This window comes from Cygnus atratus, chromosome 34, assembly GCF_013377495.2.
Source record: "Cygnus atratus isolate AKBS03 ecotype Queensland, Australia chromosome 34, CAtr_DNAZoo_HiC_assembly, whole genome shotgun sequence".
Classification (NCBI taxonomy): Eukaryota; Metazoa; Chordata; class Aves; order Anseriformes; family Anatidae; genus Cygnus; species Cygnus atratus.
In genome coordinates, this window is record NC_066395.1 from 344,535 (window position 1) to 364,124 (window position 19,590).

Consider the following 19,590-nt stretch of genomic DNA (forward strand, 5'->3'; position numbering starts at 1 on the left):
CAGGGGCTTGCAGATGGCAACGTAGCGGTCATAGGACATGATTGTAAGAACAGAATACTCTGCAGCGAAGAAGAATAGAAAAAGAAAAAGACCTGGGCAGCACATCCTGTGTAGGAAATGACCCTGGTGTCCCAAAGGGAATTGGCCATGGCTTTGGGGAGGGTGGTGGAGATGGATCCCAGGTCGAGGAGGGCGAGGTTGAGGAGGAAGAAGTACATGGGGGTGTGGAGGTGGTGGTCACAGGCTACGGCGGTGAGGATGAGGCCGTTGCCCAGGAGGGCAGCCAGGTAGACGCCCAGGAAGAGCGCGAAGTGCAGGAGCTGCAGCTCCCGCTTGTCTGCAAATGCCAGCAGGAGGAACTCGCTGATGGAGCTCCTGTCGGACATCTAATCCTCCTGGACAAAGGGAACTACAGAAGGAAGAAAAGACAGTGATAATTAGGAGAGACATCTCTGGGGAAAACCTACTCCAGTTCTCATCAAAGCCCCCCTACAGTTACTTTCCCCTTCCTGAGGCTTTGCTTGAGCTCTGGTTGGTGATGGCTGAGGGTGTCTCAGGGAGCAGGGGTCTCTGCTGTGGGCACTGAAGGAGTCAGGCCACCCTTACAGCTCTAGGTAAATAAGAACCAGTTGTAATCTCTGCTTAAATCTATCTCTGACCTATGTAGCACTACCACTGTCAATACACTTGACTGCTGAGAAGCATCTGTGTTTTTTTCCAGCTGCCTATGTCACGCTCAGAAGGATTTTTAAGGGAAGAAAACCCTGGCATTTGTAAGGTATTCCAGGTGAGATCTTGTGAGTCCCAGGAGGCAAAGGAACTGTCCTTAGTACAGTGAGGACAGCCAGGCAGTCCACCCATCCTGGTCTCAGCCAGAGGCCTCTATGGCTTGGTCTAGTTGCCCACAAGGAGCTGCCCAATTACTGTGGCCTCCAGAAATCCCTGGACAGAGATCCAGCTTGACTCATGTTCCTGAATCCTGTGGCCTTGAGGGCAGACAGGGAGGTTCCAGACTACTCTGTGAGCACTGTCCTGCATTTCCCTGCCCACAATTCTGCTGCCTGCAGCTGGGTCTCTGTCCCCACACCTCCTGCCTGCAGGTCACAGCCCCCATCCCACCCACTGGGTGCTCAGCTCTGCCCTGCAGACACCTCCTGGCAGCAGGGCTCTGCCCAGGGGCAGCTCGCCAGGGGCATGTCCTAGAGACCAGGTCACACAGACCCTGCTGACACTGCACGTAGCGGGTGGAGCTTTCTATTGGCTGAGGGGCAGGAAAACAACTTGCTAAGGGTGCTTGTAACCCTCCATGGGATGGCTTAGGAGTGTCAGTCTAATCTTGGAAATAATGGTAACAATTTCTATTTCCACTGAGCCAAATAAGACAAAATTGAAAGCCCAGGAGGCTCAGAAAAGCTGAGACTGAAGCTGGAATCCCTTGCCTTAACCCAGCTCTTGCAAAGTCCCCTTCGATACATGTCAGTTGTGCTGTGGAGCTGAGAGCAGACTGCCCCAGGCAGCAGCCTCCCGCCAGCAGCAGGACCCTGCCCTGTCCTGCTGGGGGGGCTCCTTCCACCCGCAGCTTCTCCCCGCAGTGCCCTGGGCAGCTCCCCAGGCAGGCTGAGTGCTGAGCCTGGCAGGCGGCAGAGGCCCTGCCCGGGCACACAGCCCCTGGGGCACAGCAGGGACCCTGCTCTGCACCACAGCCCTGGGCACCCGTGCTTACACCCCCAGCTTCACAGCCTGCAGCCAGCCCACGACGAGGAAGCCCTCGGGGCCTTCACACTGACCCTGCAGCTCAGAAACCCCTGCTCTGAAGCTTGTGCTTCTCCACACTGAAGAAACACTGAGTGCATCCAGCCTGATCTTCTGTGGGAAGTTCTGGGTCTGGGAAACCTCCATGATACTCCTGTGCATTGCACTGCAAAAAGAGACTTACTCTGTTATGTGCTGTGAAGATTTCTCCTCCTCTGAGCTCTCAGTGTTCTCATATTCCACTCAGCCCATAACCTCTCTCTCCCTTCTCTCCCCTCTCCATGCCAGCTGCAGGCAGTGCCCCCAGCCCTGCTGCGCTGGGCAGAGGAGCTGCTCCTGGGCAGAGCTGGCTCTCTGCAGCGCTGCCCGCTTGCCAGGAGCTCCCCTTGGGCCCAGGAGCCCGGCACACCTCAGCAGCAGAGGCCCAGCCCAAGGCCTCCCTTGCTCTGCCCCCCACCAGGCTCCCTGCCCATGGCCCTGGGGCTGCAGGGGAACCTGCTGGGAAACAGCCTGAATGAATCCCTGGGCTTCCCTCCCTCAGATGGGCACACACACTTCTTCACACCAGGCTCATTTCTCCTTGCAGAAAACCAGTTAAGTGCAACAATCGCATCTTCTTGTCCCAGTATCGGTTTGGACATGAAGTCATGGTCAGGGACTGATCTCCTTCATCCCCACTTAAGGAAGGGATTCAGCAGAGTCAGCTGAGGCATCTCATGCTGCTTGTTATTCCTGCGGCTGGAAGGTGCTCTCAGCTCCCTCCCATGCCTGCCACAGACCCACAGGACCTGGGATTCCTCTGGCCTCAGTTCACGTGTCCACAACATAGACACCTTAATGTGAATTACTGAGCTACAATAGCTCCTTAGTGGAGATGGAGGACAGGCAGGAGCTTTTCAGATGGAAATACCTGGTGAAATTTGTGGTTGATCCTCTACATTCCTTTGGGTAACTGAAATGGCAGCAGATGCCACATGTAGGACAGCTGTACCTGTCCCTACTCCTTATGTGCAGGGCAGCCTGCAGAGGCTGTCAGCAGAGCAAAAGGAGTCGTGTCACAGGGAGAGCTAAACCTATTCTGTTCTCTTTTAAATGTTCTGTTCTCTTTTAAATGTTCTCTTTTTCCTTTCTCTTCTACATGACCCTTGGCTGTAATGGCTGTTGTGTCTCAGACATCTCTACAGGGCCTCAGCTCTCACCAGCAAGGTCTCCCTGCCCTTTGTGCCTTGAGGCTGGACTCTGCCGGCCTACAACAGGTGGTGGGTGAGGATAAAATCAGTGGTTACTTTGCAAACTACACCCTTAACAGTCCATGGGACCTTAGGTCCTGCATCCAAGGGTACAGGGAGAGTGTTCTGGCCTGGAGGTACTGGTTCCTTATGATCCCAGGAAGGGATCAGACAGCAGCATTCAGATACTGTAAGGGATTGTTTAACTGCTCTTAGAGCTAAGAATATAAGGAGAGAAGACTATAGATGACCTATTGAATTTGGTGTGACTTCATTCTAGACACAGTTGTCCACTGTTAGTCTCAGCTCTCCATTAGATGTTTGCACTGACCATATGGGATTATTAAAGGGTGAGCGAGTTTTGCTGATCAGTCCTTGGCTCTCCAGTAATGAACCAGCATATATATGGTGATCAGGGAGTCTTGGATAGTACCATATTGCCACTGGTGCACCACTTGGGTAGCTACTGGCACTTCGACCCTGAGCAACCCCACGACTGAAGGATCCTGTAAGGGGCCAGGCAAGGTAGAAAACTGTTTAATGTGCATAAATCACCATAAATCACCTCCAGCATGGCCAATTCCATCAGATACGGGCTCCCTCTCTCCCTAGTGGTCCATTTGCCTGGGTGACATGCAACATCTTCCTTGAAGGGATACCTTTCCTTTACACCTGACAGGAGTTGCCTCAAGAGTGGGAGGAGTTACTGCCAGTGTGCTTATATTAACGGGATATACACATATTCATCTCCATTCCCTCTAACTTTCTTGCATATTCATTACGTCTCTGAAGAATCATTAACATAGGCTCCCACCCCTATTCGCATGCACACCAGAGTCCTCTGGTGGTCATCCAGCGTTCTCTGGTGGTCTTTTGATGAAAGCCAGAAGTCTTCCACACTGCTAAATTTCTGACCATTCCTTTCTTTTACAGACTTCAGTAGTCCCAGACAGTTCTTGCTGGTTCTATTATTTGTGTGTATGAAGTCTTTTCTTCCCTTATCTTTAGGGTCGTCCCATCCTCATACTCCCTGTTTCTGTCCTGTCCTTGTGGTTGATATACAACATACTTCCTGTGTTAGCTAAAACCTGCAAAATCAACATGCTTTACCTTGTTCCTTGTCTCAACAGGATAAACCTCTTCCTTCCTCTTCTATATGACCCTTGACTTTAATGACTGCTGTGTCATGGACATCTCCACAGGGCCTCAGCTCTCACCAGCAAGGTCTCCCTGCCCTTTGTGCCTAGAGGCTGGACTCTGCCGGCCTACAACAGGTGGTGGGTGAGGATAAAATCAGCGGTTACTTTGCAAACTACACCCTTAACAGTCCATGGGACCCTAGGGCCTGCATCCAAGGGTGCCGAGAGTGTTCTGGCCTGGAGGTACTGGTTCCTTATGATCCCCAGAAGAAAAGCAATGTCAGGTCCCTCTTTGGAGTCCATTTCTGGACTTCAATGTTCTTGACAGCAACTGAGAAGGAATACCTGAGCCCCCAGGCACTACCCTGAGCAGAATCACTTTATTGGATGGAAATGTTGTTCTGGAGACCAGCTGTGTCTACACAGGCTTACACCAACAGAAAAGGCTCAGAAGGAGAGCGTGGAAGTGGAACGAGAGCAGTTCTGGACAGACCAAACCCTGCTGCTTCCTGGCAGTGCTGCCGTGATGGCACTTTATTCCTCTCCACTTCTACCCATGGACCTTACCCTGGAATCCCCAGCAAATTTCTCAGAGGAAAGTTTCTTATGATCCCTGGAAGAAAAGCATTCAGACGCTGTAAGGGATCATTTAAATGCTCTTAGAGATAATAAAGACGATAAGGAGAGAAGAGTATCGATCATCTACTGAAGTTGGTGTGATGTCTTTCAAGACACAATAGTCCACTGTTAGTCTCCACTCTCCATCAGACTTTTGCAGTGGCCATATGGGACTATTAAAGGGTGAGCAAGTTTTGCTGATCACTCCTTGGCTTTCCAGTCAATCAGTCAGCTTATGGATGGGAATCAGGGAGTCTTGGTTAGTGTGATATTGCCACTGGTGCATGATTTTGGCAGAGATTGGCACTTCAACCCTCAGCAATCCCACAATAGAAGGGTCCTGTGAAAGACTCGGCAAGGTAGACAATTGTTTAAAGTCTTCCGTCTCTGAGAGAGCTATGATAAAAGCTCACTGGTACCTTTTTCATTCCTTGGAACACCTTCTCCTGTGGTAGTCCGTGCAAAGGCTGCCTGGAGTCCCAGTGGGGTGCTCTGCCAGTCATTCCCAGTTAATCTGACTTTGGCCTCCAACACAGTTAGCTCTTGGGATCCCCCTGTCACTCCAGAAATACAAATGGGTTCTGCCCCTTTCAGGCTTGATGACATCATGGTACACTGGGCACTGGTGTCCACTAGAGCTTTGTACTCCTGTGGTCTGACATACCAGGCCATCAAATCCACAGAGGCCAATAAAGCCAATTATCCCTTTCCTCCCCCTGGCTGAGGCAGGGCCCCTCTAGTCCTGGTCACAGCAATCATTACTCTGTCTGGGGAACTGCCCAGTGGAAATTAGAGCAGCAATTTTCCTGGAAGAACCCCTTTTTTCCATTGTTTTTCTTTGCATCTCATCTACTGGTGCCTCTAGGGTTAAGGTGGATTTCCCATCCCAATTGCTCATGTCCTCTGCACAGTAATACAGGTAAAACCACAGGGTGACACGTGGTGTCTACCCACTATATCCTCCTCTCTTGGGCAGGGGGACATTTACACCTAATCGCTGAGATATTGGTTCATACAGTTGAGGAGGAAGATTTTTCCTTTTTTTTTTTTCCTTTATTACTTTTCCTCTGATGGCCCTACTTTGGAGTAGTCTGTCTTTTCTTCTTCTTCCTTCCCTGTATGAGTAGGAGCTTCTTTCCTTCCTAAACAAGCTGATTTTATCTCTCTTGTTTCTTCTTGTGTATATGTATGACTGATACAGGCACAGGCTGGTTCTCTGGCCCAGTCACAGGGATTGGCGTTGTGTAGATTGCAACTCAGTAAGCAAAGGCCAAGCCCCAGCACATTGCAGTGATTTCTGTCTCTTTGGAATTGCCAAGGTGATGACACTCCTTTTTCAAGCATTCTGCCATTTTTTTAGGATTCTGCACTTCTTCAGGGGTGAAGTTCCAAGGGACTGCAGGTGCCTGCAGTTCTAGGTGCCTGCCCATATCCTCCCACACTCCCTGCCACTCATAGCTATCCTGCCTCAGAGCAGATCTCTGTGTGGCATTCTGAAATAGTTTTCCCTAACCTTAAACAAAACCTGAAACACATTCAGGAGAAATAAGAATAGGAAAAGGCTGGTTTGAACATCCTGGGCTTTTCAAAAAATGGGAGCAAAAGCACCTGGGATGCAGCAGCCCCTCAGTGTGTCTGAACTCCTCTTCACTGCATGTCACTGACTTGGAGAATTAGGATGTGTTATACGGAGGGAATTGCAGCACATGCCAGAGCCTTCCTCCCCAAACATCACACTGGGCTCTGTGCTTTGAGAAGGCGTCAGCACCGTCCCTTGGTCTTCCATACAGGAGGCAGAGTGGACAAAGAGGAAATGGCAAACGTAGCCTCAGCACGTCATGGTGAGGAAGAAGACTAGAGCAGCGCTGCAGGCAAAGAGGAGAGTGGGGAGAACAGACTAGGACAGACAGGCATGGTCCTCAAAGCTCCTGCAGACTCCCCACAAACCATGTGTGTGAGCCTTCAGAGGAGGAGGAGCCCATGGAAGAGGCTGAGGTGGAGGCGCAGCCTGCCCCTTGCAGCTGGGCTGCCAGATCTGCCTGCAGGAGACCACTTGTGTCTTTGTGTCCACAATGAAGGAGGAATCCATCCTGATTTAAGATCTACACTGGGCGCTCTCTCAGAACTTGACCAAGTCTCTCATTACAGGAGACCTGATGCATGCTGAAGGCAGGACTGCCACCCCTGACTGTACTGCACACAGATGCATGTGGTCATGTGTCAGCTGGACCATGTCAAGTGGGCTGCAGGGAAAGACAAGAGTGAGCCTGTGAAGTGCTGGGTGTCGGGCTGGGCCCCGAAACCTCATCTATTTCCATGTGCTGAAAAGCTGCTGGACTACAACATGCATTCTGCAAGAGGAGTGTCAAGAGACAATTCAGTGCAAAAGAACATTTAATGCAAAGGAAATGGGCCACAATGGTGTGGTTCATATCTACCTTCCTAATTAAAGACCTGTGTAGGTTATCAATATTATATTTATCACAGATCAAAACCACAGCACCATAGGAGCTACATCCCTGACCTTTTTTTTTCCTGTTTGTAAGTTCCAGATCCTGATGAACAAGGGCCTAGGTTGGCCCATCTGGCAGCTGTGCACAGACGCTGTCTCCAAGAACCCACAGAAAACACCAGGAATGTTTGCACCCAGCAGTATCCCATTTCCTGTGGCTCTCAGAGTGATTAAAGGCCCCCAGAGTGACACGGGGTCATTGAACTCAACTTAGTCCAATGGCTTCCATAAGACTTTGTCCATTTCTTCAGCCTGACTGCAGGTGTTTACCTCCAACCACGCGGTCACCCTGACTGGCTCTCCTCTGACCCTCACCCACAAGGGCTCCCCCAATCTGCTGCCCATCCTATAGAGGAGCCCCATGCACCTAGTGTCCTGGTTTCAGGTAGGACAGAGTTAATTTTCCTCCTAGTAGCTGGCAGGGTGCTATGTTTTGGATTAGAATGAGAAGAGCGCTGATAACATGCTGATGTTTTAATTGTTGTAGAGCAGTGCTTACACCAAGCCAAGGACTTTTCAGCTTCTCGCTCTGTCCTGCTAGCGAGCAGGCTAGGGATGCAGCAGGAGCTGGGAGGGGACAGACCCAGGACAGCTGACCCAAACTGGCCAAAGGGGTATTCCATACCATCTGACGTCATGCTGAACAATACATAGGGGTGGCTAGCCGGGGTGGGGGGGGCTGGCTGCTCGGGGATAGGCTGGGCATCGGTCAACGGGTGGTGAGCAATTGCATTGTGCATCACTTATTTCATACACATTATTACTATTAATACTATTATTATTATTATTATTATTATTATTATTATTATTGTTATTCTTTTCCCTGTCTTAATAAACTGTCTTTATCTCAACTCACAGACTTCACTTTCCCGTTTCTCTCCCCCATCCCGGAGAGGGAGGGGGGAGGGTGAGCGAACGGCTGTGTGGTGTTTGGCTGCCAGCCGGGCTAAACCAAAACACCTAGACAGCTCAATTACTGTATGGGCACCCCTCTGTTGATTGTATCATCCATATGGCATATGACTCCATTTGGTCTTTTGAATAGCCAAACCTCAGTACCTAAAGGCTTCCCTGAATGTAGGGACACATTTAGTGGTCCTAAATGTGTGCATTTGCTGTTATTTTAGTCAGCCAAAGGCCAAGACCTCAGAAGGTAAATGCATGGACTAGAAGAATGATGAACCACCCACTGTAGGAGAAGTTCAGGCTCAAGACCATCTAAGGAACCTGAAGGTGCACAAGTCAGTTGGACCTTATGATATATTTCCACAGGTCCTGATGGAATTAGCTGATGTAGTTGCTAAACCACTTTCTGTCATATTTGAGAAGTTGTGGCAGTCTGGTGAAATTCCCACTGACTGGAAGAAGGGAAACATAGCTCCCATTTTTAAAAAGGGATAAAAAGGAAGACGCAGGATACTACAGGCCACTTGGTCTCACCTCTGTGCCTGACAAGATCATGGAGCAGATCCTTTTGGAAATTATGCGAAGGCACGTGGAAAATAAGGAGGTGATTGGTGACTGCCAACATGGCTTCACTAGGGGCAAACTGTTCCACAAATCTGGTGGCCTTCTATGATGGAGTTAGAGCATTGGTGGATAGGAGAAGAGCAAGTTACATCATCTACCTGGACTTGTGTAAAGCATTTGACACTGTCCCCCATGATATCCTAGTCTCTAAATTGGAGAGACATGGATTTGATGAATGGGCCAATTTAGTGGGTAAAGAATTCGCTGGATGGTCACACGCAAAAAGTTGTGGTCAATGGCACAATGTCCAGGTGGAGATTAGTAATGAGTGGTGTTCCTCAGGGATCAGTAGTGGGACCAGCACTATTTAATGTCTTTGTCTGTGACATGGACAGTGAGATTGAGTGCACCCTCAGCAAGTTTGCCAATGACACCAAGCAGTGTGGTGCAGTTGACACACTAGAGGGAAGGGATGCCATCCAGAGGGACCTGGACGGGCTTGAGAGGTGGGCCTGTGCGAACATTATGAGGTTGAACAAGGCCAAGTGCAAGGTCCTGCATCTGGGCTGGGGAAATCCCAAGCACAAATAGAGGCTGGGCAGAGAATGGATTGAAAGCAGCTCTGATGAGAAGTACCTGGGGGTGTTGGTTGATGAGAAGCTCGACATGAGCCAGCGGTGTGTGCTTGAAGCCCTGGAAGCCAAGCATATCCTGGGCTGCATCAGAAGCAGTGTGGCCAGCAGGTGGAAGGAGGTGATTCTCCCCCTCTACTGTGTTTTCCTGAGACTCCACCTGGACCACTGTGTTCAGCTCTGGGACCCCCAGCACAATAAGAACATAGAAGTAGTAGAATGAGTCCAGAGGAGGACAACAAAGATGATCAGAGGGCTGACGGCCATCTCCTATGAAGACAGGCTGAGCAAGTTGGGGTTGTTCACTCTGGAGAAGAGACGGTTCTAGGGAGACCTTATACTGGCCTTCCAGTACCTAAAGAGGGCCTACAGGAAAGTTGGGGAGGGACTCTTTGTCAGGGAGTGTACTGATAGGACCAGGACTAATGGCTTTACACTAAAAGAGGGTAGGTTTGGATTAGATATAATGAAGAAATTCTTTCCTATGAGGGTCGTGAGGCACTGCAACAGGTAGCCCAGAGAAGTTGTGGATGCCCCATGCCTGGAAGTGTTCAAGGCCAGGCTGGATGGAGCTTTGAGCAACCTGATCTAGTGGATGGTGTCCCTGCCTGGGGCAGGGGTGGTGGTGGAACTAGATGATCTCTACGGTCCCTTCCAACCTAAGCCATTCTGTGATGCTCTGATTCCCCAACAACCTCCAAAGGCCTGCCCACAAGTGCTGCCCTTTCCCTCAAGATTCCTCCATTAGAGCCTCCAGATACCTGCACCTACCTTGGACCATCTCTGGCCGCTCACATGTCACCAGGTGGTTGCATCAAATTCCAGGCTTCCATCTCCATTAATCATGATAGGAAAGGACATGAAGAGCTGACAAGCAGGTACCCACGTTGTTGGGGGACAGTTGGACCAGATGATCTTGGAGGTCCTTAATGATTCTTTGATTCTCTGAATCTATGTTGTGCACACCTGAACTCAGGCAGAGGAATCCCAGCTCCTGTGGGTCAGGGGCAGGCATGGGAGGGAGCTGAATCATTTGCTAGGCCCAGGACTATAAACCTATAGTGTGAAGTTTTGATTGAGCCAGCTGAACCACTTTCCTAAGCACAGGTGTACAGATGATTAACTGCAGAGGGACCTGGACAGGTTGGATTGATGGGTGGAGGCCAATGGGATGAGGTTCACCATGGCTAAGTGCCGCGTCCTGCCCTTTGCTCACAATAACCACATGCAATGCTACAGGCTTGGGGCAGAGTAGCTCGAAAGTTGTGCAGAGGAAAGGAATCTGGGGGTGTTGGTCGAAGCTTGCCTGAACATGAGCCGGCAGTGTGCCCAGGTGGCCAAGAAGGCCAGTGGCATCCTGGCTTGTATCAGGAGTAGTGTAGCCAGCAGGACCAGGGAGAGGATCATCCCCCTGTATCTGCGGCTCTGGTGAGGCCGCACCTCGAGTACCGTGTTCAGTTTTGGGCCCCTCAATACAAAAAGGACATTGAGGCCCTGGAGCATGTCCAGAGAAGGGCCATGAACGCTGGTGAAGGGTCTGGAACACAAATCTTTTGAGGAGAGGATGAGGAAATTTGGGTTGTTTCATCTGGGGTTGAGGAAGCTCTGGGGAGACCTTATTGCTCTCCACAACTACTTGAAAGGAAGGTGTGGGGAGTTGGGGGTCAGCCTCTTCTCGCAGGTAATTAGTGATAGGACTAGAGGGAATGGCCTCATGTTGCACCAGGGGAGGATTAGGTTGGAAATAAGGAGACTTTTCTTCTCAGAAAGAGTGGTCAGGAAAGGTTGGACATGGTGCTTAGGGGCATGGCTTAGTGCATGACGTTGGTAGTAGGGTTACCAGATGATCTTGGAGGTCTTTTCGAAACATAATAAACCCTCAGCAAGTTTTCCAATGACACCAAGCAGTGTGGTACAGTTGCCACACTGGAGGGAAGAAGATACTTGTGGTAGGGGTATGGTTGGACCAAGATGGAGGTCTTTTTCAATCATAACGTTTCTATAATTCTATGACATCCCTGTCCCTGTCTTTGTGTCCTCTCTGAAAATGGGACAAAGCAAGGAGATTCTCAGGAGATTCTGAAAACTTTATTTATTTATTTATTTCTAGTAGGAGAAATGACCCTGGTGTGAAGAAGTGTGTGTGCCTAGGGGAGGGAGGGAAGCCCAGGGATTCCTTCAGGCTGTTTCCCAGCAGGTTCCCCTGCAGCCCTAGGGCCATGGGCAGGGAGCCTGGTGGGGGGCAGAGCAAGGGAGGCCTTGGGCTGGGCCTCTGCTGCTGAGCTGGGCCGGGCTTCTGGGCCCAAGGGGAGCTCCTGGCAAGCGGGCAGCGCTGCAGAGAGCCAGCTCTGCAGAAGGAAGACCATGAGCCTTCAGCCCAAGCGACCCCCGAGAGACCACCAGAGACTGATGCGCAGGCGCCCCTGAGAGGACTTCAGATTTGGGAAACCAATTATAATAACCCTGCCTCTTCTAGAAGTAGTAATGAATATGTATTAGCCTAGGAGCATAAAAATCAGCCATCTTATGTAACGGGCGTGCGTCTTGGTGGAGCAGAGACTCCCAGCACTGTTTGCTTGCCTCTATTCATTTAATAAATTGTAAACTTTGATTGCAGTCCTATCTGGGACTCAGTCGTTTATAACACATATAAACTGGCATTCCCCCTCCTGTTTCTATGCTCCCTTCAAGTACTGGAAGGCCGCAATGAGGTCTCGTCAGAGCCTTCTCTTCTCCAAGCTAAACAAGCCAAGTTCCCTCAACCTTCCTGCATAGGAGAGGTGCTCCAGCCCTCTGATCAACTTAGTGGCCCTCCTCTGGACCCGTTCCAAGAGCTCCACATCATTCTTGTGCTGGGGGCCCCAGGCCTGCACGCAGTATTCCAGGTGGGGTCTCAAAGGAGCAGAGTAGAGGGGGACAATCACCTCCCTCTCCCTGCTAGCCACTTTTCTAACCCAGTCCGGTTTCTCATGCATTTGACATCACAAAGAAAATTTGGTGTCTTCTTCCTAGGGAGGAATAACACCAAGCACCTGTACAGGCTGAGTAGAGGGGCAGGATCACCTCCCTTGGCCTGCTGGCAACAACACTCTTCCGAATGCACCCCAGGATCCCATCGGCTTTCTTGGCCACAAGGGCACACTGCTGACTCATGCTCAGCCTGCTGTCCACCAGGACACCCAGGTCTCTCTCTGCAGAGCTGCTCTCCAGCAAGTCATTCCCAGTCTGTACTGGTACTGGGGGTTATTCCGCCCTAGGAAGGAGACAGGACCCTGCACTTGCCCTTGCTGAACTTCATGGGGTTCCTCTCAGCCTATCTCTCCAGCCTGTTGAGGTCCCTCTGACTGGCAGCACAGCCCTCTGGGGTATCAGCCACTAATCCCAGCTATGTGTCATCAGTAAAGTTGCTGAGGGTGCACTCTGTTACATCATCCATTTCATTGATGAATAAGTCGAACAACAGAGAAAAACCTTGGCACATCCCGTAGCCCTGCACACCCTGGCAGGGCAATTCCTGCTGCAGGAATCAGTCAGCACGGTGCTTAGAGAGGGCCAGTGAGTGTTTGCTTTGTCTGCTTCCAAGTGTGTTCCCCAGGAGGGACCCTGCTGCCTTCCAGGAGCTGTGAGCCCTGGCACCCAAGGGCCATGTGCAGGGAGCCTGTTGGGGGGCAGAGCAAGGGAGGCCTTGGGCTGGGCCTCTGCTGCTGAGCTGGGCCGGGCTCCTGGGCCCCAGGGGAGCTCGTGGCAAGCGGGCAGCGCTGCAGAGAGCCAGCTCTGCCCAGGAGCAGCTCCTCTGCCCAGCGCAGCAGGGCTGGGGGCACTGCCTGCACAGACAGAGTGGGTAAAGGCAGGCAGAAGTGGCAGGATGCACAGAGCTCGCTGGGGGAGAACACTTGCCAGCCCTGAGCCCGGTAAGTGTCTGGCTGGAGGGCAATGCAGCCGCAGCTCCTGGAGGAAGGAGAAGCCGGGGGTGCAGGCAGGGGTGCCCAGGGCTGTGGTGCAGAGCAGGGTCCCTGCTGTGCCCCAGGGGCTGTGTGCCGGGGCAGGGCCTCTGCTGCCTGCCAGGCTCAGCACTCAGCCTGCCCGGGGAGCTGCCCAGGGCACTGCGGGGAGAAGCTGCGGGTGGAAGGAGCCCCCCCGGCAGGGCAGGGTCCTGCTGCTGTCGGGAGGCTGCTTCCTGGGGCAGCCTGCTCTCAGCTCCTCGGGACAACAAGGATTTGTCCAAGGTGAATTTGCAAGATGAGACACAATGAAGGGGCTAGCTGCCTCAGCTTTCCTGAGCCTCTGCTTTCATTTTTCTCCAGCTCAGTGGGAATGGAAATAGAGGCTATTATTTCCAAAAAGAGCCTGAGATACCGAATCCATCCAACTGAGGTGAGGATTGCAAGGATCCCAGCAAGTTCCTTTCCTGCCCCTCAGCCCATAGAAAGCCCTACCATCACACATGCAGCGTCAGCAGGGTCTGTGTGACCTGGTCTCTAGGACGTGCCCCCAGCGAGCTGCCCCTGGGCATAGCGCTGCTACCAGGAGGTGTCTGCAGGGCAGAGCTGAGCACCCAGCGGGTGGGATGGGGGCTGTGACCTGCAGGCAGGAGGCGTGGGGACAGAGACCCAGCTGCAGGCAGGGACAGCTGCAGACAGCACAGCCATGGTCAGGGAGTGAGAGGGAGCTGCTCCCAGAAGCAGCATGGGAGGGGGGATTTGAGCATCTCTCTACCATCCCTGCAGCACCAACGCCTTCTTACAAACCTCTTGGCTACTTTTCTCATCCAGCCATGTGATGGAAATTTTAACATTAGTTTCTTTGGACTGCCCTAGAGTTTGGGGGATGAAAATTCATCTGCAGCTCAAGAACCGATTATGATGTTCCTAACTCTTTGTTCTGTCCATGAATAAAAAGCATCCATGTTTTCTCCTAAGTGTTGGGTCTTGGGGAAATGCTATGCATGGGGAAGGAGCTAACTCTTCCTTCATGACACCACATCTAAGGATATTTGACTTTTACATGGGGCTTCTCCTTGGGTGTAGGCTGCCATGGACAAGGGCACAGCTCTTCCCTAGCAGCTCTGTGTTATCTAGCAGCCCCATGGAGAAGACATGTCAGTCCTAAAGCCATGGAAATGCTGCTGGATAGCTGTATGTGGGCAGCTGCTGTGATCCCTCTGTGTCTGTGGTGAAGAGAAAGCTGAGATCCTGCTCAGGTACGATGAGATGGGTGAGGGGTTTGGAGATCTGCCCTTTGAACCTGGATTCCTCTGCTCTCAGCAGCATTAAGGTTCTTTTCAGAGGATCACCTAAGTGCAACCATCCTCCAGAAGTGTCCACAAAGGGCAGTTGAGATCAGGACTGATGGACACACCAGCTGTGCTTCCTCTGCGCTGAGGGACAGTCCCTTTGCCTCGCAGGACCCCCAAACTGATCTTAGTGGGCAGTACAGATGCCAAGGTTGTATGCATAAAAGCACCCCGCAGATGAGGTGCAGAAACTAGAAAATACCCACAGAGTCTAGACAATGGGTTTTCACAAAAATGTGGAGTTTTTTTGAATTTTCAGCAAGCATGCTGAAAATAGTTTGATATCTCATCTGTATTTAATACAAGAAGAGCCCATGTCCTCATTTACCTAACTGTGTGGGTCAGTTCTGTTGCCTCCAGAGCCCTTCTGATCCCAGTGGCACTGGGATCAGCATCAACCAGCACCAACCAGAGCTTGTGAAAGGAACCTGCAAAGATCTTCCTGAAAGGGGAGAGGCAGTCTGGGAGGATTATATAAGAAACTGAGTAGGTTTGATCACGGAGTTCTGTCCTAATGTTTTCCTGATTTTCCCTCCTCAGACATCCCTCTACCCAGAGGCATCAAATGTCCAACAGTAGCTCCATCAGCGAGTTCCTCCTCCTGCCATTCACAGACACGCGGCAGCTGCAGCTCCTGCACTTCGCGCTCTTCCTGGGCATCTACCTGGCTGCCCTCCTGGGCAACGGCCTCATCCTCACAGCCATAGCCTGCGACCACCGCCTCCACACCCCCATGTACTTCTTCCTCCTCAACCTCGCCCTCCTCGACCTGGGCTGCATCTCCACCACTCTGCCCAAAGCCATGGCCAATGCCCTCTGGGACACCAGGGCCATTTCCTATTCAGGATGTGCTGCACAGGTCTTTTCATTCGTCTTCCTGATATCAGCAGAGTTTTATCTTCTCACTGTCATGTCCTATGACCGCTACATTGCCATCTGCAAGCCCCTGCACTACGGGAGCCTCCTGGGCAACAGAGCTTGTGTCCAGATGGCAGCAGCTGCCTGGGGCAGTGGCTTTCTCAATGCTGTCCTGCACATGGCCAATGCATTTTCCCTGCCCCTCTGCCAAGGCAATGTTGTGGACCAGTTCTTCTGTGAAATCCCCCAGATCCTCAAAATCTCTTGCTCACACTCCTACTTCAGGGAAGTTTGGCTTCTTCTGGTTGGTTTCTGTTTAGCATCCGGCTGTTTTTTTTTCATCATGCTGTCCTATGTGCAGATCTTCAGGGCTGTGCTGAGGATGCCCTCTGAGCAAGGACGGCACAAAGCCTTTTCCATGTGCCTCCCTCACCTGTTCGTTGTCTCCCTGTTTCTCAGCACTGCCATGTTTGCCTACATGAAACCTCCCTCCATCTCCTCCCCATCCTTGGATGTGTTGATGGCAGTTCTGTACTCAGTGATTCCTCCAACATTGAACCCTCTCATCTACAGCATGAGGAAACAGGAGCTCAAGGTTGCTGTTAGGAGAGTGATTTCACCGATGTTTCTTAAGAATGATTATTTTCGCTTCTTTCTCCAGAAATGACTTTCTGAGTATCCTCTTGGAGGCTTGATCCTTGTATTATTATCATTATAGCTATTGTTATCTTCACTGCCACTTGCATTTATAATGTTCTAAAAAAAATAAGTCATTTGTTCATCATCCTTTTACTGAGGAATGACACTGTTCTGTTTACTCTTGAGGCTCTGTAAATATGTATCTAAAAGTACATCAGCTCTGACTCTCTTAGCAACTGTGTAATAAAATTGGGTGTCCCTAGTGCACTGCCTGAAGACTTGGCTAGTCTTTCAAAGCTGGTGCCAAGATCAGGGCTGTACAGCTCCTCTCTGGAAGGCCTGTTGCTGCATGGATCTGGGAGAGAAATAGGTCATTGCCTGGTGTGAGCTGTGAGAGACCACAAGTAGGATTTAGGAGCAGCCTGTTGGTGTCTGATGACAGCGGAGATGGTGAAGGGTCACTGAGGTACATAGCCATGACTACCACAAATGTGTCAGGGCAGAGGACAGCCTCCAGGACATGAATGTGGACCTGTGTTTAGAGCCCAGGTGTTCTCCATGGGCAGCATGTGCCCAGGGCAGGCAGTGACTGGAGGCCTACAAAGAGAGAAAATGCCCAAGATCTTGTCACCGAAGAAGAATGTCATAATTCCTGTGAGATTCTGTGGAGTACCAGCATGCACAGGGAAGGGAGGTTGGAGAGAGATTAATGTCACCCTTACAAAGTATCACCAGCTGGATCTAGAAAGACACCGGGAACCCCCTAGTGTCCTTGGCAATGTTCCCTGCTCTTTCTGAGCACCTTCCAGAACTACACACCATAATGAGTGGGATTAGCAGCAGTGATCCCAACCCAGCTGGGTTTACTTCCCACCCTGTGCAGCTCAGCCAGTGTGCAGTCACCTCTGGGGCACCACAGCCTGCTTGGTCTGCTCATAGTGCCCCCAGCCCAGGGACCTGTGGGGAGCATGGGGAGGTGGCCAGAGACATCTGGAGAGGTGAGAGGAGGGATGGGGAGAGATCAGATGGGAGCTGACCTTGTCTGGAAGTTGTCTAAAATACTAATGTTCACCTAATCCAAGACTAGGTCTGGACTGTGGGTACCCTAATGCATGCTCATGAATTAGGGTAGAAGATGAGCCAGAAGTTCACAGTTTCCTGGTGCTGCACTAGGCTGGGAAGTGGCTGAAGAAGGACTGGTGTCCTCTATTCTGCATCTCATAACTCCATAATCTTTCCTGAAGGGTGGCATCAAAAGCAAGTCTGGGGCCCTGTGCCAGGGCTTCCACTGATGGAAGCACGACACAGCAGCCATACCAGTTTGCTTCTGTTCCTCAGTCCAAGTCCATCACACGTCCATGTGAGAGTCTCCCCCAGCCTGTGTGCTGAACCTGAGCCCAAAAGTCATCAGCAAGTCTTCAGCTTGGGTCCACCCCAGGAACTGGAGTGCAGCTGCGACCACAGGAAGGACGAGCCCTCTCCTTGGGCCTGTCCAGGGCTGGATGCCTCTGCATGCTGCCCAGGAAAAGGGAGCATATTAATAATATGTTAAGGCCCCTTTCACCTTCACTGTGTCTGTGGGGCCCTCAAGAAATGTCCCTCAATCCTGAAATCAGGCCCAGCTTTTTCTTGCATCAGGAGCCTGGAGCAATTGCCCCAGAAGTCTCAGCCCTGTTCTGCACACAGGCAAATACACACAAGTGTATGCACAAGCACACAAACACCATCTCATACACACACACACAGATGTGTGCACAAGGCATGGACATGGCCAAAACACACTTCTGTGCGTTCTTTACCTTCTCATCTGTTCCTCTAGGTGATCCTGTGAATCACATCAGGCAGACCACGTGGTTCAAATGGCACAAGCTACCTTCTTACTGCCTTTTCTCTTTTCTAGTTATAATTAGGAATGTACGGCTCCCAGGCTGCAATGGTTGGACCTGCTACTTCAAAACAGCCCATCCTGCAAGGGCATTTCCCTTGTTTAAGGACGAGCTGCCCCAGTTCAGATCAGAGCCAGTTCCTCCGGCTTGAAAAGGAACCTGCCGGCTGCTGGCCAAAAGCTGAGCCAATGAGCAATCCTGGTTGTGCCTCTGTGATAAAATTTTTTGAAAGGGTAAAAATACTCTGTACAGCAGCAGCTGGCAGAGGAGTGAGAAAATGTGAGAGAAGCAGCCCTGCAGACACCAAGGTCAGTGCAGAAGGAGGGCAGGAGGTGCTCCAGGCGCCAGAGCAGAAGTTCCCCTGCAGCCCGTGGAGGAGCCCATGTGGAGCAGATGGATGTGGCCTGAAGGAGGCTGCAGCCATTGGAGAGGAGACCACACGGGACTCCTCACGGGAAGATTTCTGGCGGGAGCTGCAGCCCATATGAAGGAGCTGACACTGGAGCGGACCACTTCCGAAGGACTTTCCCCAACTCTGTACGGATCCATGTTGGATAACATCTTAAGAACTGCAGTCTGTGGAAAATTCATCTTGGATCAGTTTGGGAAGAACTGCATCCCATGGGAGGGAGGGACCCCACCCTGCCCTACCCTGGAGCAGCGGAAGAGGGTGAGGATGGAGATGAAATGTTACGGACTGACCACAGCCCTCATTCCTCATCCCCATGCATTACTCAGCGGGGAGGAGGTTAAGGAAGTGCACTGGGGGGTGAAGTTGGTTTTGTTGGCTCTTAGTTGTCACTGCTCTAGACTCTTATTAATTCACATTAAATGACATTAATTCTCCCCAAGCCAAGTCTATCTTACTGTGACAGTAATTGTGAATGATTTCCTGCCCCTTACCTCAACCCATGAGTCAATTGTATTCTCTCACCCTGTCCATAAGGAAATGTTCCCCCAGCACAGCCCCCTGCCAGCCCTCACTGCCCCAGACCCCCCACTGCCCTTCTGCTTTAGCAGCCTCCCCCTCTTCACCCAGCCTTGTCCCAGCCCCAGCATGTCCCACACAGGGGTTCACAGACAGCCCTGTCCTGGGGCTGGCTGGGCTCTGGGCCCGGAGAGGGACCAGGCTGGGCTGGCCATTCCCCCGGTACAGGCCCTGAGCCCAGCAGGACGATGGAGGTGCTCACATTTCAGCAACCGGCCCTCCCCAAACCGTGGTGGAAGGCTGGTGCTGGGAACCATGAGGGGCGGGGGCTGGTGGTAGCTTTCTTGGGCAGTTTCTCCTTTTTGTTCATGCTTCAAGTGGGGCTGAATCTGTGCCCTGAGACACCCCACTCGAGGGCCCTGTGGGTGTGGGGATAGTCTTTACTGGCTGACCACCCTCATGGTAAGGAAATTTTTCCTAATGTCCAGTCTGAACCTCCCCTGGTGCAGCTTTGTGCCATGCCTTTGTGCCTGAGGATGACATAGATCCTTTTCCAGACCCACCTTTCCTGTGCCTGCTGGGTCCACATTTCCTCCGTGGAGACTGCAGGCATCTCATTTGCCTGCAGAAGCCG

The 19,590-nt window shown here is 51.5% G+C and overlaps 1 protein-coding gene and 1 pseudogene across 1 annotated transcript; one reads left to right on the forward strand and one right to left on the reverse strand.

The window, feature by feature from the left end:
• LOC118261197 (olfactory receptor 14I1-like) lies at positions 1-12,833 on the reverse strand (annotated as a pseudogene).
• Positions 12,834-15,201: 2,368 nt separating this feature from the next.
• On the forward strand, positions 15,202-16,170 carry LOC126913630 (olfactory receptor 14A16-like). The gene has a single exon (XM_050716115.1). It carries the CDS (start codon positions 15,211-15,213, stop codon positions 16,168-16,170), a length of 960 nt encoding a protein of 319 aa, XP_050572072.1. The 5' UTR covers positions 15,202-15,210.
• The last annotated feature ends 3,420 nt before the right edge of the window (positions 16,171-19,590 follow it).